We start from the raw sequence: 22,378 nt of genomic DNA, 5'->3' as shown, positions 1-22,378 counted from the left end.
ATATTAGGAAACACTATTTCACTAGGAATGTGGTGAAGCACTGGAATGGGTTACCTAGGGAGGTGATGGAATCTCCTTCCTTAGAGGTTTTTAAGGTCAGGCTTGACAAAGCCCTGGCTGGGATGATTTAGTTGGGGATTAGTCCTGCTTTGAGCAGGGGGTTGGACTAGATGACCTCCTGAGGTCCCTGCCATCCCTAATAGTCTATGATTCTATGATTCATGATGATATAACCTTGGCAAGCTGTGACTCAAAATAGTAAATACATGCAAGAATAAACGTTATTATTTGGATCCCTAAATGATGTGGATGAATGGCCCGATGGGCCTGACCTTAAAAACCTCTAAGGAAGGAGATTCCACCACCTCCCTAGGTACCCATTCCAGTGCTTCACCACCCTCCTAGTGAAAAAGTTTTCCCTAATATCCAACCTAAACCTCCCCCACTGCAACTTGAGACCATTGTCTCCTTGTTCTGTCACCTGGTACCACTGAGAACAGTCTAGATACATCCTCTTTGGAACCTTCTTTCAGGTAATTGAAAGCAGCTATCAAATCCCCCCTCATTCTTCTCTTCTGCAGACTAAACAATCCCAGTTCCCTCAGCCTCTCCTCATAAGTCATGTGCTCCAGCCCCCTAATCATTTTTGTTGCTGTCTGCTGGACGCTTTCCAATTTTTCCACATCCTTCTTGTAGTGTGGGGCCCCAAACTGGACACTTGAGCTAAGGCCTCACCAATGCCGAATAGAGGGGAATGATCATGTCCCTCGATCTGCTGGCAATGTCCCTACTTATACAACCCAAAATGCCATTGGTCTTCTTGGCAACAAGGGCACACTGTGGACTCATAGCATGGTTAGTTCCATTCCCTGTCTATCAACCAGCTCCCTCTTGGGACTGCCATGCTCTGTTGATAGGGCCCCTTTCTTGGGAACACTTAGCTCTTTCCATCTCTAGCTCTCCAAGCGCCCTATGAAGGAGTGGCAATATCATTAGCCCCATTGTGCAGATGGAGAAGGTGAGGTGCAGAGAGGCAAAGGGGCTGGTGAGAGACAGGAATAGAGACAAGATCTCCTGACTTTCAGTCCAGTGCCCTCCTGCTACAGCCCACTGGCCCCCTTCTTTCTGCACTGCTTCCTCCTGTAGGATTGAACTGAGCTATGGGCTGGGTCCCCCAGGGGGGCTGTAACAATCTGAGGGCTGGGTCCCCATGGAGGGGGCTGTATCGGTTTGTGGGTTGGGTCCCCATGGGGGGCTGTCTGGTCTATACTAGCGTTTGGTTCTCTGATGAGACTGTTGCAGTCTATCGATTACATGCCCTTCAGAACTGTCTCCTGCACTGGGGAGTGGGTCCACGTGGGGGGCTGTCTGGTCTATGGGCTGGGACCCTCAGGGTGGCTGTCATCGTCTATGGACAAGGTCCCCTCCAGGGTAATGCTGGCGGAAGGTTAAGTTGCTTTGTGCAAACTCTGTCTGCTGCCGTTTCCTTTACAGATAAAAATTACTACAAGTCCCTCCTTTCCCCTTGGTTCTTTTTATTAAATACCAAGAGGATCTAGGCTAAATAACAACAATCAGGGAGGCAGTAAAGCCTGGAGGACTTTTCTCTGTGGGTGAGCCGGCACCGAGACCCCAGCAATTGCTTGGCTGCCTTTGGCAGGGCACAGAGAGAAAACTGAAGGGCCTCAATTCAGGACAGCATCCTCATAACCCTTGATTATGTGCTTGGCTCCCACTGAACGCAACGCATGTGCTGTAAGTTAAACATGCGCTTAGTTTAAGTGCTTTCCTGACTGCGGGCCATGGTGAGAGATGAGGTCTTTTTAAAAAAAAAAAAACCCAAAACATCTATTTGGTAATTAGCTTTGTTTAAAAACACAGTTCTCAACTGCCTCCGCAGCAGAAGGAAATGTTATTAAACGCGAGTCCATCGGTAGGCAGGACGTGTGTGCGGATTAAATCCTGAGGAGCTTGGCTGCCAGATAAAGACGTTATTGTTGTCATTTTTCCCTCCTTCCCACCCCTCCTTCCCTTGCTCCCACCCACCCTCTGCGAGAGAATCTTGGAGGAACAGAACCAGGGAAAACACACACACACACACACAGAGCTTAGAGGGAGACTCGCTTGTGTCAGAGCTGAACTGCAGTGAGGAAGAGGAGGAGGAGGGGCAGAGAGAAACGTTCCTGGGAATTAATAACAGAGAGGCAGGAGGAGGGGCAGGTGCACACAGGTAAGCTCTGGACAGGTGTTCTACTGGAGAGTGTTGTCACCTGGACTGATTGTTACAACTGAGTCAACCACCTCCTTTATCAGTGGGCTAATATTACCATTCACTTTCCAACTTCTGTGAAACTTGAAAGAAAAGAAAAGGTTTCTTTTCTTTTCTAGTTCAGCTGTTGGATCTTTCTTTCTTTCTTTCTTTCTTTCTTTCTTTATATATTTCTTTCTTTTCTTTCTCCAAAAGTAAAACTTGTTGGGGAGAGGAGGCAAGAGGATATCTTTAGGTCTGCAAAGCGAAAAGACAAACTCATGTGTGAGATTGTTGCAAATGCTGTAGATTTGTTTCCATGGAAGCATAACTCGGGAACCCCTTCCTCCCTCCCTTTTTCCCCCCTAGCACTACCTTTCACACACCCACTCTTTCTCGCGCTCTCTGACACACATACACATGTGCATGTCTGGTTCTCAGCTATAAATGCAAAAACCAAGGTGCCTCTTTAAATGAAAGCTGCATACCTTAATACAAGCACAGAACAGGAGTTGTCCTGCATCAGAAAAGAAGGGTAGAAGGGATATAGGGTGGAGTGGAGGCTGAGAGCAGGCAAGATTTCCTCTGCTACATAGTCTTGACTTTTACTGGGTGGCAGTTAACCAAAACTTTTGTAGTTTTATTCTCAGCAGACATTGACATTTGTTAATTCCTCTTCCTCTGTGTTAAACATAAATTTGCTGTTTCAGATCAGATCTCAGAAGAGCTTGGTATGAGTTTCCCAGGGAGGGGGTGGAAGGTGAGGAGATACACTCCACAAGTCGCTGCAATCTCAAGTTGGTGGTGGAGGAGGGCATGGGTGTTAACCCCCCTTTCCAAATGGATAGATGGAAAAAGAGCACACACTGTTTTGTTTTTCTGGGAAGAGGTGAATCAAGTTCTTTTCTGAGAGAGGTGTGGGGGGCTCCACTGCGTTCCAGTTTCTTTCAGTCAGCTGGGGTTTTCAACTTGAATTTCAGAAGCTAGATCCCTGATTTCCAACATGCAGAGGGCAGAACCCAGGCTGCATTCATATCTGGATCATTCCAAGGGAAAGGAACCCAGGCTGCCCTACCCAGATTGTCCCAATAGTATAAAATCAAGACAATTCTACTCCAGGGCAGCCAGAGAGGCTTAACCCATTCCTCACTGGGTAGATTTGATACTGCACCTGGACAATATGGAGACATGAGGACCAAGGTTCTTAGTCCCTGTTCTGGCAGAGGTGATGAGAGAATGAAGTGTAAAGATTGTAACCCTAACTGAATCCCTAGGAAAGAGATTCTGTGTATAATGACGAGCAGAGACTGTGTTGTACAGAAACCTCCTCTCTGTGTGGACTGAGTACTGTGTGGCCTGGGGAAAGGGAGTGTGTGTGTGTTTGTGTGGTGTGGAGGGGGGAAGATTCAGCCTTGTTGTGACTCAGTGTAGGGGTGGTAGCCTGAGAGAGAAACAGTTTTCTTCGGCCTGATCTACATCTAAAAACGCGATTAGCCACGTCGCTTGGGGCTGTGAACAATTTTGCATCCTGTAGTTAGCTCGACCTAACCCCCACTGTAGCGGTGAATTTGCTACATCCATGGAAAAAACCTTTCTGTGGCTGTAAGAAGCGGCTACATTACAGCAGCATTGTAGCTGTGCCGCTGTAGCCCTTGTAGGGTAGATGTGTCCTAAGGAACCTGAGGTCCCAGCCCACCCTTATCAGATGTTTGGCTTCTGCTCCCTGCTCTGCAATGCACGACAAGCCACCCAAGATGGCTCTAGTGGCTTTGTTTTCATCTCCTCTGTCAGTCACAGACACTCCATATCCCAGCCAGCCTGGGATCATTGTGTCCTAGCCACACAACTGCACTTAAGCTGCTTTCTCAGCCCTGACCCAGGAGTGGGCTGTCCATGCTGTACTTCCCACTGGAGCAATTGTGTCAGGAGAGAGATCTAAGTGCAACGGGGAAGCTTCTCTCATCCTTGGGGAAAGCCTGGAACAGAGATTGAGAGAGGAGAATCTGGAGGAGCAGATAAGGCAGGTATCAGATGGCAAATTCTCATTCCTTAGCGAGAGAAAGCAGAGGATCTGAATTACAGTGTGGAACAAAGAGGGAGGCTCAGGAGTTAACACTGTATTTGCTTTGCAAACACCAGTCCCATGATCTCCTCATGTCTGCTCTGCCAATTACACTATGTGCGCAGCACAGAGGATCCAGCCATTTAGCCTGCAGGACAGAGGGGTTCTGATGTGGGGCCAGGGGTGACCAAAGGACAGAGTGAAAAGAAAGGGTGTGGGGTGAACCTGGCCCATTGGGACCACAGATTCCAAAGGGGGCTTCCTTAGCACTCAACATGTGCTCCTTAGCAGTGGTGGCAGAAGGATGGGAAGATACTGGGGTTGCTGAAGACAGCAGGGTGGGGGTGATGGCACCCACTATAAACTCTGCACCTAAATGGGGAAAGATGAGGGAGAAATTTGTGGTATCTAAGTGGGGATCTGTGCCCCTGAACACGCATTTGCAGGCACAGAAATACATGGTCTGTGCTTGCTGTTTACACGGCCTCTTTTCAAATCTGGGGGCTATGGTTTGTTTGCAGAAGGAGACACAGGCAGAGAGGGATGGATCGAAGAGAGACACTGGTGCTGCTGAAGAGCACAAGCAAGGATTTTCAGTTACAATAACCCAGGAATTATCCAGCCAGCTGATCCTAGCTAGTTTCCACCCAAGACACACCCCATCCATATGCATGAGTATAAAACCTTCCCTGCAGAAAAAAGCTGCTGCAGCTGAGTCCCCGGGATTGGATTAGCCAGTGGTATGATGGCTCCAGCCCAGCACAGATACTCTGCTGTTTAAATTCTCACTCCAAAACCTATGGGAAGAATTGGTCCTTAGCATCGGGTCTCTGTTTTTAAAGATACTTTGAGGAAATCTGAGTCAGAGCGCTTGCCACACTCCCCTTCGTCCCATCACTGCTTTAAAGGCATGCCGGATGAATGTTTAATATAAACTCAATTCTGCCATTTCAGCTCTCCAGCCCAGCTGAATAAAGGAAACCCCTGTTTTGTGTATATTAGGGTTATCAAAACAGCTGACTGGGAGGCATGTTTGGTCAACCCAACCGACGACTCTGATTAGCTGCTATAACTGATAGACAAAAGGCATGGCCAATGAAAGCGCTTGCTGCTCTTATTTTGGGCCATCTTCTCTGTTTTAAAGGGACAAGCACGTGCTCTGTCCTAGTCTGTTAGTCACAAATGCTAAATAGTTGTAGATTGGGGAGGGGGGTGGTCATCAGGCATCAGGAGCACAAGAAGGATCTCAACAAAGCAGCAATGAATGGAGGGAGAAGCAGTAAAGGGAAACTTTCTCACTGAAACAAACAGAAAATTATCCCTGGCACCACTTATTGTAAGAAACCGGTTGTGCACATCACTGCCCCCTACTGGACAGAATCAGAACTGCTCGTTTGTGTATCATAGACCCTCTTCTGCATGGAGAAAATGCTTCATCTCAGGTGATTGGGGACTGTTTCAGGCCATCTTTCCTCATTGTTGCACTGAAGGTCTAAATGGCCATGGAATGCAGCTCATATGGCAACTTGAACTACTTTAGTCAATGAATTTAACTCCTTTCCTATAGGCAGTTAGCAAGTTTCTGGAATATACTTGTTATTCAACCAGTGCACTGTTGAATTTTTTTGAAAGAGATTGATGATAAATATTCAGAAAGTGAGGTGTTTTGCCTACTTGTGATTGGTCAGTAAGGTCACCTGCTATTGTTACTGCTCCCTGACTGGAGGAACTTGCATGCCAGTCGTTGGGAGTGCAGAGCTAGTATTTGGTTTTCATGAAAACTGGTGCATGTGACTTGAAATTCCTTCCTTGCTAACATTTAAGCCAGTAAATGCAATCACATGAATGTGGATGGAAAGCCAACACACAAGGGTGGCCAAAGACAATTGACTTAAACATCCAAACATATTAGAGGCAACAATAAAGTTCGAAGTAGCCTCAGATTTGTTGAAACATCTCAAATTTTGGTCACATGCCTTCCTTTTGGAAGGTATTTTTAAGACCTGACTGGATTATTCATTCCACATAACATTTATCGTGCATGTAGCTCCTTCTTGTGCCTGTAAAGTGTCTGCAGATTGACCCAGTTTTCTATGAAGGTTATTTAATTTTTCGGAATAGTTTACGTGAACAGATTTCATCTAGTGGGTTGTTTAACTGTTAAGCTCTTCATGGTGTGGGATTGGTCACCTGAGGCACCAGGTAGCAGCTCAGATAGCAGGGTGTTGGTCATCTGAAATACATACAGTAAATAGATGCACAGTAGTTACCCTCAATAAACAGGGAGTGGATTACAGTAGGTTAATAGGATTGTTTCTGCTTGCTGACATTTTTATTCAGCTGTGACATAGATCAAATAACGAAGATGCTGCTTTCTGGGCTGAATTTCTGGACCAATAACTGTTTGTATTGAAATGTAGATTCCTAAAAAATTTCAGAAATAAACCAGCACTCTCTCATGCACAGCAACAGGCATGACTCTTTGATAACAGCAGAGCAAACACACTGGGTTTGTTCACAGAAATATTTGGAAACTTCTTTCCGTGTTATTCAGCCAGCTCTGGTATATTCACTTGAGTGACAACCCTGTCCCCACTTCATGCCTGCCTCTCTCTCTGCTGGGTTCTGCCCTGGGATCATTAACTCTTGCATAACTTCACAATCAATTGCCATGAAATGATGTCAACTGTTAAGCATGACAATTGGAGAGAGCCCAGCTCTGAAGAGACACAATGAGGAAGTACCCATCCCAGCATCCTGCCTCCATAATGGGCTAAACCAAAATCCCAAATCCAACCCTCCTCCCGATCCTACTCCACCCCCCTACAGCCTTTGTGGTTTTTTAAATCCAGATCGGAATTTTGGAGTGGAGTTGGGCGATGGGGTTGAAAAAATGAGCGTGTGTACTGTGGGGGTCAGGGGAATCCAGAGGTAGTCAGATGTAGACAATATCCCTGTGATGAATTTGTCAGTTCTCTGTGGCATTCAATGTTTTCCCCTCTCCCCCACCCCTACCCAGACTATGGTGAACCTAATACTCAGCAGCTTCTCGAAATCCCCGAGCTGCCAGAACGTTGATTGAAAGCAGCAGGGCCGGAAGGGTTCTGCGGTTAAAGAGAGACAGATGGAAGCAAAGAGAAACAATCAGGAAAAAGAGGGGGTGGGGAAAGCCCAGAATCTCTTTATGGAGATATTCAATTATTTAGAAGCCAAGGAATGCGTCCAGTCAGCTGGGCAGAGGTATTTCAAAGGGAGCCAAGTTGTCCATGGGTCCAATGAGCCAGGAGCCCTTGGTGGAGGTTGCCAGCACGGGCGATGTTCCCCGTGGCTCTTGCTGCGACTTCTCTAAGGCTCAGCCTGGGCCAGGATGCCGTGCCAATCTTGCCAGTGGTGGGAACTGTCTCTGGTGGTGTCAGGCAGAGGTGAAGAAGCTAACAGGCTGCCTGGGAAGCAATTTCCTTGCTGGAGAAAAGGGGCAGAAGGACTTGTTTACCAGTGGAATTTTCCATTTCTCAACAAGTGCTGACAAACCTTTCCACTTTGCAGCCACGTGAGCCCTCACTGCTGGCTTGTTAGCCTAATGCTGTTGACATTTTCCCGCTGCAGCCCGAAGGGGAACGTGACGGGCCTATCTCAGCCGCTGTTTGCCCAGTTGGCATGTAGCCGGCACCATCCCGCACTGGGCTCATTATGAAAATGTGCGGGATGGTGCCGGCTACATGCCAAATGAAGTCTGTGTGCGTACATCCCCCAGCGCCCAGACGCTGACCTTTGTCTTTGCAAGGCTCCCCTGAAGTCCTGCTCAGGGCTGCATGGCAGTGGCGTTGCAGCTGGGGTTAACAAGTGAGGTGGGATCCCGATGCAACGGAGATTGCCGCACATTTGAAAGCACGATATAAAGGGCTGAGCAGGATGGGGAGCACACATCTTGCTTTTTTCGTTCTTTACACAAGGGGTTCTGCCTTCAGCCCTCTCTAAAGCCCTCCTCTTCTTCCTCTGGTCGCATGCCAGACCAGCGGCAGTAGCTTGGCCAAGTTGCTGCTTCATCTGACTTACAGACAGCTGGGCTGCGAGGGGGCAGGTAAGCAGGAGTGGCACAATGGAACTCCTTCAAATTCTCCCTCTGGTCGCCACTCCACCCAGCTGCACATCCTCCAGCCCTGCCAGCTGACTGGGGCTCAGGAAGGCTGTGCTGCTTGGTTTCATGCACATGATCTTCCCTAGGTGCTGCTACCTCCTTCCTTTGCAGTTGGCAGCCTGGGAGAGAATTTGATCAGTTTGTCCCAGCTTCTCTTTCTATCCCATCCTGGGATTCTCCCTCTGAAGCGGATGATACTGGCTGCTCATTGCTACTGAGCTAGATGGACCCCTGGTCTGATCTACTTTGTCTCTGTTTACATTGTCAATTAGGTCTCTGTGCAAAACCATTATTCATAGGTTGATACTTGTCAGCCATAATCACTGGGTCTGTTCAGCCCTTCTATACATCACCTTAACAATACCACTCTGGGCTAATTCTAGTTGTAAAAGATGGGACATGGTGGAGAAAGATGGTGTGGTCTGATGGACTGACTGCAAGAGTGGGAGTAGGGACTCCTGGGGCCTCTTCTTGGCTCTGCCAGTGACCCGCTGTGTGACCTTTGGCCATGTCACTTGAGCTTGCTATGTTTCAGTGGCTTCCTCTGTAAAATGAGGATATACTGATATGTGCCCACCTGCTTAGAGGTGGGGAGCAGGCCTGCAAGAATTGTACAGGTGGGATTTTCAAAGGGCATTGGCCTAATTCAGCTCCCATTGAAGTCAGTGGAGCAGAGCTGAGCCAACGCTGAGCGCTTTTGAAAATCGCACGCTTAATGTTTATAAAGACCTATGCAAATGGAAAATGTTATATAAGTGCTAAGTATAGTGTTATTATTGACACTGTTCCTTACCTACCGAGGTGCTTACATGGTTCCATCATATAATTTCAGAGGAGTTCCCAAACATTAGTGAATTCAGGCTCCCAGCCTCCTTGTAAAATATGATGGCTTATAAACCCCATTGTATAAATGGGGATACACAGAGATCAAGGGACTTGCCCATGTTCACACGAGAAGTCTGTGTTAGAGGTAGAAACTGAAGTCCTAATAATAATACCTGGCTCTCATACAGCCCTCTTCATCAGTTGATTATTAAAACTCTTCAGTGAAGAGGTCAGTGTCATCATCCCTATTCTACCAATGAGGAAACTGAGGCACAGAGCAGGGAAGTGACTTGCCTAAGAGTCAGCGGGTAAACCAGTGGCAGAGCCAGGAATAGAACCCAGGTCTCCTGAGTCCCACTCTAGTGCTCCAGCCACTTCTAAAAGCTTGGACAAGCACCTGTCAGGGATGGTCTAGAGATTTGTTTGGTCCTGCCACAACACAGGGGACTGGACTTGATGATTTCTCAAGATCTCTTCCAGCCCTACATGTCTATGATCCTGTGAAATCACACTGCTGTCTCTCAGAGCTTCTCCATTCTAGTCCAGTATGGAAACACAAGACCATCAGTCCTTACCATCCCACCAGCAGCTTCTGGTCTGCTGCTATCATCATTTAGCCTATTTACGACTGATTCGTTGACTTCTGGCACAGCCACAAAGCTAAACACGATGAATCGAGGTGCTATTTCTGCTGAGCACGTTCTGAAGATGCAATCCGTCTCTTTGGTGACACTTATAATGTTCCGTCACGGTTCACTGACGGAAGTGTAGCCTCATAAGTGAATTATCACATGACCATGTGCCTTTATGATTCATATAATCTATGGTGCAAGATTCAGTACTGTCACTTGGTGGCACTGCAGTTAAAATATCTTGAAAAACTGAAGTGAAATTATTGTTAAAAGCTGTCATGGATTTTTTGTGGTAGGAGGGCCAGGGAAGCCAAGAAAATATCCCTCATCCTTGCTATCTGTCATTCACATCCTAGCCACTGGGTATACTTTTCTCTTCCTCTCTATTCTTCTGTGTGCTACATTATCCTTTGCCAAATAGATTACACCATGCTGCTTGCTGCTTTGAGACCTCTACCTAGCTTCCTCCTCTCTAGATATTTAATACATGAAACGACTGCAAACCCATCTCAACACACCAGTTCATAGTGAACCCCATCCACTAGAAGCTGGTTTATGATGGGCCTCGTGGCATAGAACATCCTTTATCAGATGTAGATCTAATGATCAAAGCCACAGATGATCCTGTTAGGAGCGATGAGTCGCATGCTTCAGGGAACAAGCCAAGCATTAAACTGCCTGGGTTTGAGGATAAACTTTCTAGACTGTTCTCAGTGGTAGCAGATGACAGAACAAGGAGCAATGGTCTCAAGTTGCAGTGGGGGAGGTTTAGGGTGGATATTAGGAAATATTATTTTACTAAGAAGGTGGTGAACACTGGAATGGGTTACCTAGGGAGGAGGTGGAATCTCTTTCCTTAGAGATTTTTAAGGTCAGTCTTGACAAAGCCCTAGCTGGGATGATTTAGTTGGGGTTGGTTCTGCTTTGAGCAGGGAGTTGGACTAGATGACCTCCTGAGGTCCCTTCCAACCCTGATATCCTATGATTCTATGATTTCCCTTTGGGTGGGTTATTCATAATTGTGCATTGGGAGGGTTACACACTTTCCAAAGATACAGCTGACAATGGCCACTATTGGAGACAGGAAACCAGACTAGAAGGGACATCCAGCATGGCAATTCTTATCTTTGTATGTTCCTTTGCCTGCTAAGCATGTGAGTGGATCGAGTCCCCTGCCTTCACGTCTCTCCAGCCGCAATTCAGCAACGCACTTAGGCCCAGATTTGTAAAGGTGTTTTGGCATTGCTGTGTCAGTGTTGCAACACCTAGCTGACTGAAGAATGTAAATCTTATTTGCAAAAGGGATTTAAGCACTGAGGCCCATTGATGGGCTGTCCTGAGCACAGCTACTTCTGAATACCTTTAAAAATCTGAGCCATCCACACTTGCTTGTTTTGAATCCCAGTGACTCTGATGGCAATGTTTTGCCCAAACGGCGCCTCAGTGGACTTTCTCTTCTCTGCTGGCTCTTTATAAGAGCAAAGCAGAGTGAAACAATGGTTAACACTGACCCAGCTCAATCAAAATATTCTCTGGAGCAAAGTGATTTGCTGGAGGAGAATGGGGGGAAGAATAATCTGCAAACAGAGGAGAAAATCGCTCCTGGAATATAAAATGGCTGGTGTGAATGGTATATCTGCACTGCAGTCAGCGCAGGTGCTACTTTGAATTACCAGCTGAAACTCTGGCCCCATATATTTTGTGGGTCACCTTCAGACCTGCCAGTCCAGCCAACGCTACCATAACACATCTCTTTTACAAAAGAGCTCAGCACCAAACCTAGCAGCACCTTTTCTTAACCTCCGAGTGCCCTGCTGTGTAAAATCATGTTGGAACGGAACACAAACGTCTCTGTTGTTCAGGTCCATCTCTGTGCATTCTGTTTGAGCGACATGGGACTGGGTCCTGTTCTCCTGGAGCTTCTGTTCCAAAATGAAACCGAATTTGTGATCCATTGGCATGGATGAGAATAATTCTTTGAAGCCATATTTCCTCCCCTGCCCCCTATGTTCACAAAAGTGAACCCAGAGCATGAAGTGAACTGTGCCTTCCCCCTTCAGTGTCTCCTGTCACATTACTGCTTCCAGGAGTAAACCCCTGGGAAATACATCAAAGCAAAAAGCCATTGTGTGAAATGGGCTCCTAGTGAGTGGAGCAGATTAATGAGCTACAGAGCTAACTGCACAAAGCGTGATTCCCATCACTCGTTGCTCCACAGGTTCTGCGCACAAGCATGAGGGGTCTGATCCAGGGAGTAACAGCCTGCTCGTCCATAGATCTAGCAGGGAACTGCAGGCCCTGGGCGTCTTGCGAGGGGGGCTGCAGCCTGAAAACCTGCTGCTGTACAAAGCAATGAAAAGCCACTCGGCGGGTTGCCTTTCAGAGACATTGTCCTCGTAAGAGTTCGTGACAGTGTGCAGCAATTTAGGCCCAGGCGGGGTCATGGATGGTGACGTATGACCCACAGGGGGCTGGCTACTTGGGACCAGTTCGGGTAAACATACCCCCAAATTCACACACTTGTCTTCGCCGAACCTTTTGGGTCTGTAACACGGGGCTGGGTAATCTAGGGGCATCTGACCAGAACAGACTGGAAAGAGAGAGATTAGCTGTACTGCCCAGGGAAATCTGTTCAAGCCCATCTCATCTTATGTTTTATATATATTATGTGTGTGCATCTCTGCATTAGTTCCCCACCCTTTCTTTTCACCACTCCACTCCCTACACACACACACACACACGTTGTGTGTTAATCCCCACACACATACCCTCCAATACATGTGTCTGAGGGCGATGAAGGATCCCTTATATAATGAAGTATGAAATCATAGAATCATAGAATATCAGGGTTGGAAGGGACCTCAGGAGGTCATCTAGTCCCATCCCCTGCTCAAAGCAGGACCAATTCCCAACTAAATCATCCCAGCCAGGGCTTTGTCAGGTCTGACCTTAAAAACCTCTAAGGAAGGAGATTCCACCACCTCCGTAGGTAACCCATTCCAGTGCTTCACCACTCTCCTAGTGAAAAAGTTTTTCCTGATATCCAACCTAAACCTCCCCACTGCAACTTGAGACCATCACTCCTTGTTCTACCATCAGTGCTTCCCCACTAATTGCTAACCAGCATGATAGCAGACCCTGTGTAAGGAGGAAGGGAGGATGGTCTTGTTGTTGAGGCACTGGTCTGGGACTCAGGAGATCTAGAGTCAAGTCCCACATCTCTCACAAACTTTACATTTCCCTGCCATTGCAGGGCAGTGGGCACTGGTGAATCTTGGTCCTACCAGTTCTTGGCCTGCAGCACATAATGGTCAAGTCTCCTGGGGGGGCTCCTTGGGTCTCATTTTGGTTGTTGGGTTGGTGTGCAGCTGGTGTTGGTTGCCTGGGATATACAGGAGGTCAGATTAGACTATTTGGTGGTTCCTTCTGGCCTTAAAATCTGTGACCCTATGACTTCCCATGTGACCTTGGGCAAGCCCCTTGATCAGTCATTGCCACAGTAATGAGGGATAATTAGTCTTCCCTGCCTGGCAGGGCATGGTGAGGGTAAACTGGTTAGTGTTCATGAGGGGCTGATACAGCTGTGATGGGGGATACATAGTGCCTAGACAAGCCTCTTTTTAACAAACCTCGTTGTGCCCCCTGCAGGTGAATTGCTGGACCATGAAGGCAGCATTCAGATTGCTTCTCCTCCTCATCCTTGTGCTGATCTCTGAAGTGAACGGGCAGAGGCGGAAGCCCGGGCGGAAGCCCGCCCGCCCGACTCCTGAGCCAGTCGAGCCAACAGAGCTGCCTCCGCCCCTGCCACCAGGCCCCCCCTCCGTCTTCCCGGATTGCCCCAGAGAATGCTTTTGTCCTCCAGACTTCCCCTCAGCCCTCTACTGTGACAGCCGCAACCTAAGGAAGGTGCCCCTCATCCCTTCCAGGATCCACTACCTCTATCTCCAGAACAACTTCATTGACAGCCTCCCAGAGGAGTCCTTCAAGAATGCCACGGAGCTGAGGTGGGTCAACTTAGACAACAACCGCATCAAGAAGTTGGACCGGCGGGTGATGGAGCAGTTGGACAGCCTAATCTTTCTGTACATGGAGAAGAACCAGCTCAAGGAGGTGCCATCTTTCCTGCCAGCCAACCTGGAGCAGCTGCGTCTGAGCAGGAATCAGATCTCCAAGATCCCCTCTGGGGTTTTCAACAAGCTGGAGCACCTGGTCCTCCTGGACCTGCACCACAACAAGCTGAGTGATGGAGTCTTCAACAAAAACACCTTCAGGGGGCTCAAGAACCTCATGCAGCTCAACCTAGCCCACAACATCCTGCGGAAGTTGCCTCCTGGGCTGCCCAGTGCTGTCCACCAGCTCTTCCTAGACAGGAACAACATTGAGGACATCCCTGATGACTACTTCAAAGAATTCCCCAATCTGGCCTTCCTCAGGCTCAACTACAATCAGATTTCTGACAAAGGGCTGCCCAAGAACTCCTTCAACCTCAGCAACCTTCTGGTGCTGCAACTGGCGCATAATAAGCTCACCACTATGCCGTTCATCAACCCCAAACTGGAGCACCTCTACCTAAACGACAATTCCATTGAAAGTGAGTTGGGGGTAGCAGGTCGGTAGGCCTACGTGGCTGTGGCTGGGCCTAGAGGGAGCAGATGTTCCCCGGGGACAGAATTCTTTGCATCCGGAGATTGTTTCTTTCAGTATGAAACCCACCCACAGGGTTCCACTCCTTTCAAAACAGGACTTGATGTTTAGAATGGGTTGGTGGCCCTTTTACATGGGTGTATGGGGCCAGGTGGTGGAAGGGCCTGTTCTTAGGAAAAGGATGGTCCAAAGCACTACTCAGGAGACCTGGGTTTCATTTCCTGATCTGCCACAGATTTTTCCCATATGATCCTGGACAACTCACTTAGTCTTTCCATCTGTAAAATGGGGATCATACTTCCCTACCTCACAGGGAACTGTGAGGTGCTCAGATACTACAGTGATGTTTGGGGCTCACATATGTACCTGAGATAGATGGAAACAATACAGCTTAACTTGCTGGCTGTTGAGGCTAGCAGGGCCAGGGGATGCAGAGAGGGATGAAGGGAGAGCAGGGCTATGCTGGTGAGCACCTCTGCAAATCCAGCAGAGACAGCTTCACATGGATTTAGGCAAAGAACAGTGATTTCATAGGACAGGTGCCAGGCCATGAAATGCATAAACACAGCAAATGTAGGAATAACAAAGGCCTGTTCCCAGCAGACCCAGACGTTTGTGCTATCGGAGCTCTCACCACCTGCTGCCCTGGTTGAAAACATCTGCAGGGAAGCAAGAATGCAGAGCTCCTTCCAGAAATTCTCTGCATGCAAAGGAGGGACACGCACAGAAACCAGCCCAACTCCTAATATTGTGGCTGCAGAGTGGGCTGATGGAGTTTTGGTAGCAGAGCAGTATGTGGGATTATACACCTGTAAATCAGTAGTCTCAAAAATGTGGTTAAAATCTAAATACCTTTATGACTGGCAGTTTATGACAGCTACGTCCATAGACTGTCACATCAGTGAAAGGACCAGGGGAACCCATTGATAATAGCAATGAAGGATGTAACCCAAAAGTCCTTACTTAGGAAAATCTCCCCCTTAACTTCAATGTGAGTTTTGTCTGTTTAAGGACTTCTAGATTGGGCCATTATATGCCAAAATGGTCCACTACTGAAGAGCAGCCACCTCTGAGGTAGAACATGGCAGCTGTAGTGGTCAAGGAAGGCGGCAGTAAAGCACGGGCATCCAGCTTATGAATACACTGGGGTTTGATCCTGGGGGTTGATCCAAAAAACAAGGAGAGGAGCAAGGAGTTTCAAGGTGGAGAATCCTAGTGGAACTAAGCTGTCATCTCTGAAGGTCAGCAGTGGTGGGAGAAAAGGACAAGGAGACAGAAGGGCCCAATCTAGGCCTTGCTTAAGTAGCTGGACTGGCCCACAGGGGACTAAAGAACCAGCAGCAACTGACAGGAGCCCCCAAAGGCCAAATAAGGGCCACTTTGGGCCAAGTTTTAACTAAGCGGGAATTTGGGGTCAAGTTGCTGACTGATCTGTGATGTAGTTATTCAGCACAGCTATGGTATACTAGTTAAGGAGGTATATGCTGCAGGTTAGAGAGAGACCCATGTTCCATTCCCCTGTGCTGCCAATTGTTGGCATTTTATCCTGAGCCTTGGGACATTTGGTGGCTTTTTTGAGTCTTCAGCTCCTGGGGTCATGTATTCAGTGAGAATCTCTGCTTTTATTTTCTTTAAAAGCAAGTTTCTAGCCCTCATGGTGGCAGAGAAAAGCCTGAAACGTGCTCCCCTAAAGGACTTGCAAACAGAAGGCGAACAGAAAGAACCCAGCTTTTATTTTTATGTCCTGGTTTTTAAGCCAGTCTTCTGACTTTGGGCATCCTAGATCATAATTTTTGAAAGCCTGGGGTTGGCAATACCGATTTCCCATTGTAAAGTATTTCTTTTCTCCCTTTCATAAAGTGCCACAGTATTTCTCACCTTTCTCTTGTTAAGAGCAGATTACTCCAGGCGCTGCCTGACAGAACTCATTCACCTCTGCATCCAAGGTCACCCCACCATAGCACCCTTCTCTCTGCCCCACATCACTAACAGCGACACTATAGAAGATGTTAGGAAGTGCAGATGCAACCTGAGAGCACCCCAGACACCCTGAAATCACAGCAGTGCCCTGGGAACACCGCACACACAGCATAAGAAAAATAGACTTGAAAATAAGCCCCAGAATAACTACTCACGGCTAATGCTCTCTCTAGCTCCAGGGTTTTCCTGCCTCTTGTGATGGCTTCATAATGGCAGCAATGATTAGCAATACTTTGGGCTATTTTTATAGCTACCTACAGGGACAGAAGGAATTATAGCTTGCTGTTTCCTGGAAAATCACCCAATCATGTATATTCTTAGGCTGATACGAGTGAGTCCCCAGCTGCTATAGCCAATTAGAAGACATGGGAATGGTGACTACACCTTCTCGGTGGCCTGCTGGAGTGCTCACTTGTTGCAAGGACTTCTCATTGTTTTCTGGAGTTAATGACAGAGTGGAATCTCCAACGCCTGGCTGATGTTTTGAAGGCTGGCTTTGGAGCTCTGCTGGGGCTGGGTGTGCTCAGATGATTTGGTGACGCCAACAGCCGATATAAGATTTCTCTGGTGGAATCGTAAAAGCTGTGGGGGATGAAGGGCAGAAGGACTGGAGTTTGCATCTGGATAGCCAGGAGAGGTGAAATCCTGCATTCTCTTTAGTAAATCCAAGCACATTAGACTGATGAACCCTGCTATGTCTGTAGGGGCAGGAGGTGCCACATGAAGGAAGCCATGTCATGCAGGAGCTAACAGATTGGATGAGCCTGTTGGTTGGTTTGACACATGGAGCTTGGTGAGGTGATCCACCATCTGGGACATTGAATTTAACAACAGTGGCCCAGGGATCCCTATGTTTTGGTAGACAAAAGGGGACTTGGGATGCCCACATGGCTAAAGTTAGGATGACATGCGGCTCACTGCTTGCAGATCCCCACTGACAGAAGAAAAGGCAACTTTGCTTTCTTGCTTTCCATCGATAGAGAGGTATGTTTTCAGACAGGCTGAGGTCCTGCCTCCTAGTCCAGGGGCACAATTCCCACACATGGAATGAATCCTGGGTGCAAATGTGAGTCATTGCACCTCTGCCATCCGATTTGCCCCCAGAGTCAGCTAATCAGAACAACAAGGTCTTAGAGTTGCACCCAAAATCCATTGATGAGTGCAATACTCTAGGTGCAAAAATGCATGCACAGAAAAGGAGAAGTGTGCCCCCATTTGCATCTAAACCAATATGTATTTTCACTGTAGCATCAGCACCTAGGTACTGCAGTGATGTGCTCTGTCAATAAGACAGATGCATAGCTAGCTCGTTCCAAGAGAATTGACATACCCAAGGAGATACAAGGGTAAAGTGAGGGGCAGCGGAACCCTCCTCTTCCTTGGGTGCAGTGAGAACTCCCTCTTCTGTTTCAATCTACTTTAACTATGGGATGGGGTGGTATGCAGCAGAGACAACAAAGCAGATCTCTTGCAAGCCCTTTAAGCACTAAGTGATCACTGAACACCATAGACAGGTGGATGGATGAGTGTGATGTAGAGTAGATAAACTCTCAGCATCTCTCTCAGATGAGCTCTTCCAACCCATGTCATGCTCTCTTTTCCCCTGCAGAAATCAACGGGACCCAGATTTGCCCCACCTCCCTGGTCACCTTCCAAGAATACTCCTCAGATCTAGAAAATGTGCCCCGGCTCCGCTACCTGCGCCTGGACGGCAACCAACTGAAACCTCCCATCCCCTTGGACCTCATGATGTGCTTCCGGCTCCTACAGTCAGTTGTGTTTTAACTCTTCCAGCAGTGCCACTCTCCCGGGACTTTGGCTTTGCGCAGACAATTGACTCCAGTCTATGTCAGACACTTGGAAAATATCTTGTTCCCCCATTCAACCCACCACACTCACACCTCAATGCTCTGTCTCCTCTTCCTCCTCCCTCTCTTTCCTCAGCTGCAAGGAGCCCCGCCGCCGTTAGGTGCTGCACAGTACCGCCCTGTGGATGCTGCATGTATCTTATAGGAGTGCACTTCCTGTCGGATATCTGTAGTGCCCACACAATGGCACTATGCCACAATAAGCATCCAAGGCCTTTGTGTAAATGGGGCCCTTTCATGTCTACCCTTTAGGTCAAAGTCAGAGAAGAGATACCTGCTCAAATGCCACCCACTTATACCTAGCATGCAATTGCCTTTCCTTCCCAGGTCTGTACATCTTCCAGCCATAGGAACCATCTTCAGGTGGACCTGGTCTTTGTAGGTCTATCAGCATCTCCTTCCAACTCCAGCAGACAGTGGTACATCAGCTTTGTTTTGGGAGCACCCAGTGATGGAGGGGTTATCTGGCAGATGGGGGGGGCAGGGGGCCTGGAACTGGACAATAATCCGAGGCAATTATAGCTGCTTTATGAGACAAGGCAATTTCATCCCCAAAGCAGCAATATCTGGCAAAATAACCCAAGTTGTCTTGGGCACCAAGATCTAGTTCAGGTGCTTCTCTTCCAAGGGCACAGAATTCATTCGAGGTGGGCGTTGGGAATCCAGGTCAGGTTCTACTTCTTTCAAAGTCCTCAAGTCCTCTTCTTGGCCCAAAATGGTGCAGCTCACACTTCACTTTGGACGATCCTAAGGAAACCCAGTGGGTTTGCTCAGCCATTGTGTCTTCTGGTGACATTGGTGCTGGACTCACCCACCAACTTCATGCCAATGAAAGCTGATGAAACCTCAGAGGTTCCCCACTGAGCAGAAGCTTCTGGGTACAGACACCATATAAGCATGTGGCAGGCATGCAGAGCCCTTGGGTGGGCTGAACGTATTCACATGGAGGAAAATTCATCCAATCAAGCAACTTCCTCACCCACATGGCAGCTTCTTGCTGCACCATGCTGGATTCTATCACAATTCATGGCAGCCAGGGTTACCAGCAGGTCCCCATTGCCAAATCAGATAGACCCCATAAGGAGTCCCCATAAGGTCCCACATTAAAACCCTGTGGATTATAAGAATCCTGGTGGAGTATCCCTTTCATGTATGCACCCACCAGTCTGCCCTTGTGTCAGAGCAGTATGGGCATCAACCATCACTGAGAACTTTTAAATCAAGATTGGATGGTTTTCTAAAAGCTCTGCTCTAGGAATTACTTTGGGGCAGTTCTCTGGCCTGTATTACGCAGGAGGTCTGACTAGATGATCACAATGGTCCCTTCTGGCCTTGGAATCGGTGAATCTATGAAAAACCACAAAGAGAGTGGTCTTTGCTCTGACTGATGACCTGCAGCCGGGTCCTTCCTAATACATGCGGCTACTTTGATTCCAAAAGATGGTTTTGAGATGAAGAGTAACTCCTCGAACCCAGAGCTTAGGGTAGTTTGTGAGGCTAGGGTCTGCAATGGGGCTAGATAGAGAGACATCTCAAGGCGAGGGGAGATGGATTAACTGTGGCTCTACGCATTAGGGACAGCTTGAGCTGTCATGGCACTGCAGCACTCCTGCATGATGGGGTCAAGTCCAGGAGCTGGTGCTGAAGGCTGGACATCGCTAGGGCCCTGGAATTTGCACTGGTAGAGCATAGAGAGCCTCATTCTGGGGAACGGGGACAATAGGGGAGATCTCTCTTGAAAGCACCACCTTTTTGCAAGTAGACAAATGTTTCCTCTGTTCCATTTATGGGGCACCACAGTGACACCCAGTGGCCAGAGAGGGTGACTTTGGCGGGAAGTCCTAGATTTCCCAAAGATCAACATTGTTCCTATTTAAAGGTAGCTGGTTACATTAATCCCATTCATTCCCTTTGGGTGGATCTGACCTCAGCCATTTGTCTTATTTAAAGGTGGCAGGTTAGAGTAATGCCAGGTGCATTATGGGGATCCCTGCTTCACATTCAGAGACATCAATCCAGATTTAGTCCGGCGGAAGTGAGAATTGTCATAAACTACTGTCCCCCCCAACTGTGTACTTGGGAGCGGATTTAAGCACAAGTGATGTCGTTACACCCTGAGAAGGGCCTGGATCTCTTGGGGGACCAGAACGATGGTGAGAAAGCTGCAGCTTCCCTGGGCACTCCCCATCAGAAGGAAACACCCTCTGCCCATCCTCCTTGCCCCCCAGAAAACCACTTGCAGGAGGAGCAAGAGGAGAGAAGAGAGATGTGAAGAACAGAAGAAGCTGCCTAGCCCACTGGCGCTGCTTGCTTTAGCTTCCTCTTGTCACCACCTCCTGCTGCCCTTCACACCCCTCCTCCGGAGTCCTCCAGCATCCCATCGAAGGTCTCTATCACCTTTCTTCAGACCCTTTGCTTGCCTTCCCCAGTCACTTATTCCCTCCTGCCCTGTCTGGGTGAGAGCTCTGCTCAAAGTCCCTGCATGCCCCCTTGATTCCTCTGAGGTTTGGAAGCAGCATGAAAAGTTCTCTCTTAGTTTGTTGTTCCTGTTCACCAACTTCATGCCTTAAGTCCCAGGGCCAGAACCTTCAGCTGGTGTAAATTGGCTCTGACTTCAATGGAGCTGCACCCATGGATGCCAGCTGAGAATAATGCCCCTTTTATTCCTGGAGACTCCATTGAGCTCTCTTCCCCTCTGTGTAACAAATGCTTTGATCTTTGGTAGCACACATTGCATCCTCTCCAGCGCTATGTGGGGCAGCACCCAGTGCTACCTGCTGAAGCTCAGAAGGTATCTAACATGCGTCAGGCACAGTAGCAGTATTGCCACAACTTAGTGCCAACTATTGCATGTGGCCCAATGGGCAGAATGAGGCATTACTGTGTCCTGAGTGGTTTTGCTGTTCTGCTCTGCACAGGACTTAGGTTTTTAATGATTCCTCCCTCTGGGACTCCATCAGCATGCTGCTGGGTGACACATGCTCAGCTCAGATCTTGTGGCCTGGTTCCTCTCTCCCACAGGCAAATCCCTTTACACATCTCAGCAACGAAGTGCGTTCACCATCTGGGTGGCCTGCTCACCTCAGTGACTCAAATCCCTCTGGATCCCTGTGATTTGCTCTGCCTCCGGTGTTAGCCTCCTCGGCATGACCCAAGCATGCACAGCAAAACAGGTCCAGTGTTTCTCTCCCTTACCCCCGTGCAGCTCACTTTGAACTCAGCAGTGTTCTGTGCGGGGTAACTGAGAGCAAAATTGGGCTTGGTGGCTGTAGGAGACGTCCCTAAGTCTTGACGTCTCCCCTCTCCCCTCCTGTGAATCCATTTGGGCTCCTCGTCTTGGCAGATCTTTGGATGTGAATCGGCAAAGCTCCATGGACTTCAGTGGAACTAGGCTAGCGGAGGTTCTGGCTGATTGGTCTTTCCCCCTTCACACTGGGATTGCTTTTGACTTACAGCTGCATTGCCTCCATCTTAGCAGCTAGAAGGAGCTGGGATGTCATGAGCCGCCAGTATGTGTGTCTCTTTCTGTATTGCACACAGCAATACACCTTCATATCATTCCCAAGAAGCATCTCTCTCTCCCCTTCTCTCTCTCCAATACTCTCCTTGCCCCCTGCCACATACACCCCTTTTCTTTACCTCAAGCCAGGTCTCTAGCTTTGGCATTGCTGGGTAAGACGTGCCCATTACGCTAACCCTCCCACTGTCTCCTCTCTTCCTGTCCTGCCTTGTTCTCGGCCTGGTTTCCCTTTGAACTGCTACTGTGCCTGATGCATGTCCCTTCACAGATTGAACAGAGTAGCTGACGGTATATGTGCAACCCCCTCTTCCATCCAAACCCCCCCACTATGGCCCTCAAAGCCAATGGACTCCCATTTACATCAATGGGCTTTGACCACGTCCTCAGTGACCAGACAGCCCCATTGTCCCCTGGACACATCCTCCCAGGAGCTCCTGTTGGAGGTGTACGCTTGGAGTCAA

At 48.3% G+C, this 22,378-nt stretch overlaps 1 protein-coding gene across 1 annotated transcript; it reads left to right on the top strand.

The window, feature by feature from the left end:
* The first annotated feature begins 2,085 nt into the window (after positions 1 to 2,085).
* On the top strand, positions 2,086 to 22,144 carry PRELP (proline and arginine rich end leucine rich repeat protein). Its single transcript, XM_050956562.1, has 3 exons — positions 2,086 to 2,230; positions 13,554 to 14,496; positions 18,139 to 22,144. The coding sequence occupies exons 2-3, from the start codon at positions 13,569 to 13,571 to the stop codon at positions 18,312 to 18,314; spliced, it is 1,104 nt and encodes a 367-aa protein (XP_050812519.1). The 5' UTR covers positions 2,086 to 2,230; positions 13,554 to 13,568; the 3' UTR covers positions 18,315 to 22,144.
* The last annotated feature ends 234 nt before the right edge of the window (positions 22,145 to 22,378 follow it).

The sequence above is a fragment of the Gopherus flavomarginatus genome, chromosome 5 (assembly GCF_025201925.1).
Source record: "Gopherus flavomarginatus isolate rGopFla2 chromosome 5, rGopFla2.mat.asm, whole genome shotgun sequence".
NCBI classification, from domain to species: Eukaryota; Metazoa; Chordata; order Testudines; family Testudinidae; genus Gopherus; species Gopherus flavomarginatus.
The sequence above is the reverse complement of the archived record's forward strand: the minus strand, read 5'-3'. Positions and strand labels throughout refer to the sequence as shown.

Coding starts and splice junctions, on each gene's coding strand:
- PRELP (XM_050956562.1), top strand. CDS start 13,569: ATGAAGGCAGCATTCAGATTGCTTCTCCTCCTCATCCTTGTGCTGATC. Junction 14,497..18,138: donor AAACGACAATTCCATTGAAA/GTGAGTTGGGGG, acceptor TTTCCCCTGCAG/AAATCAACGGGACCCAGATT.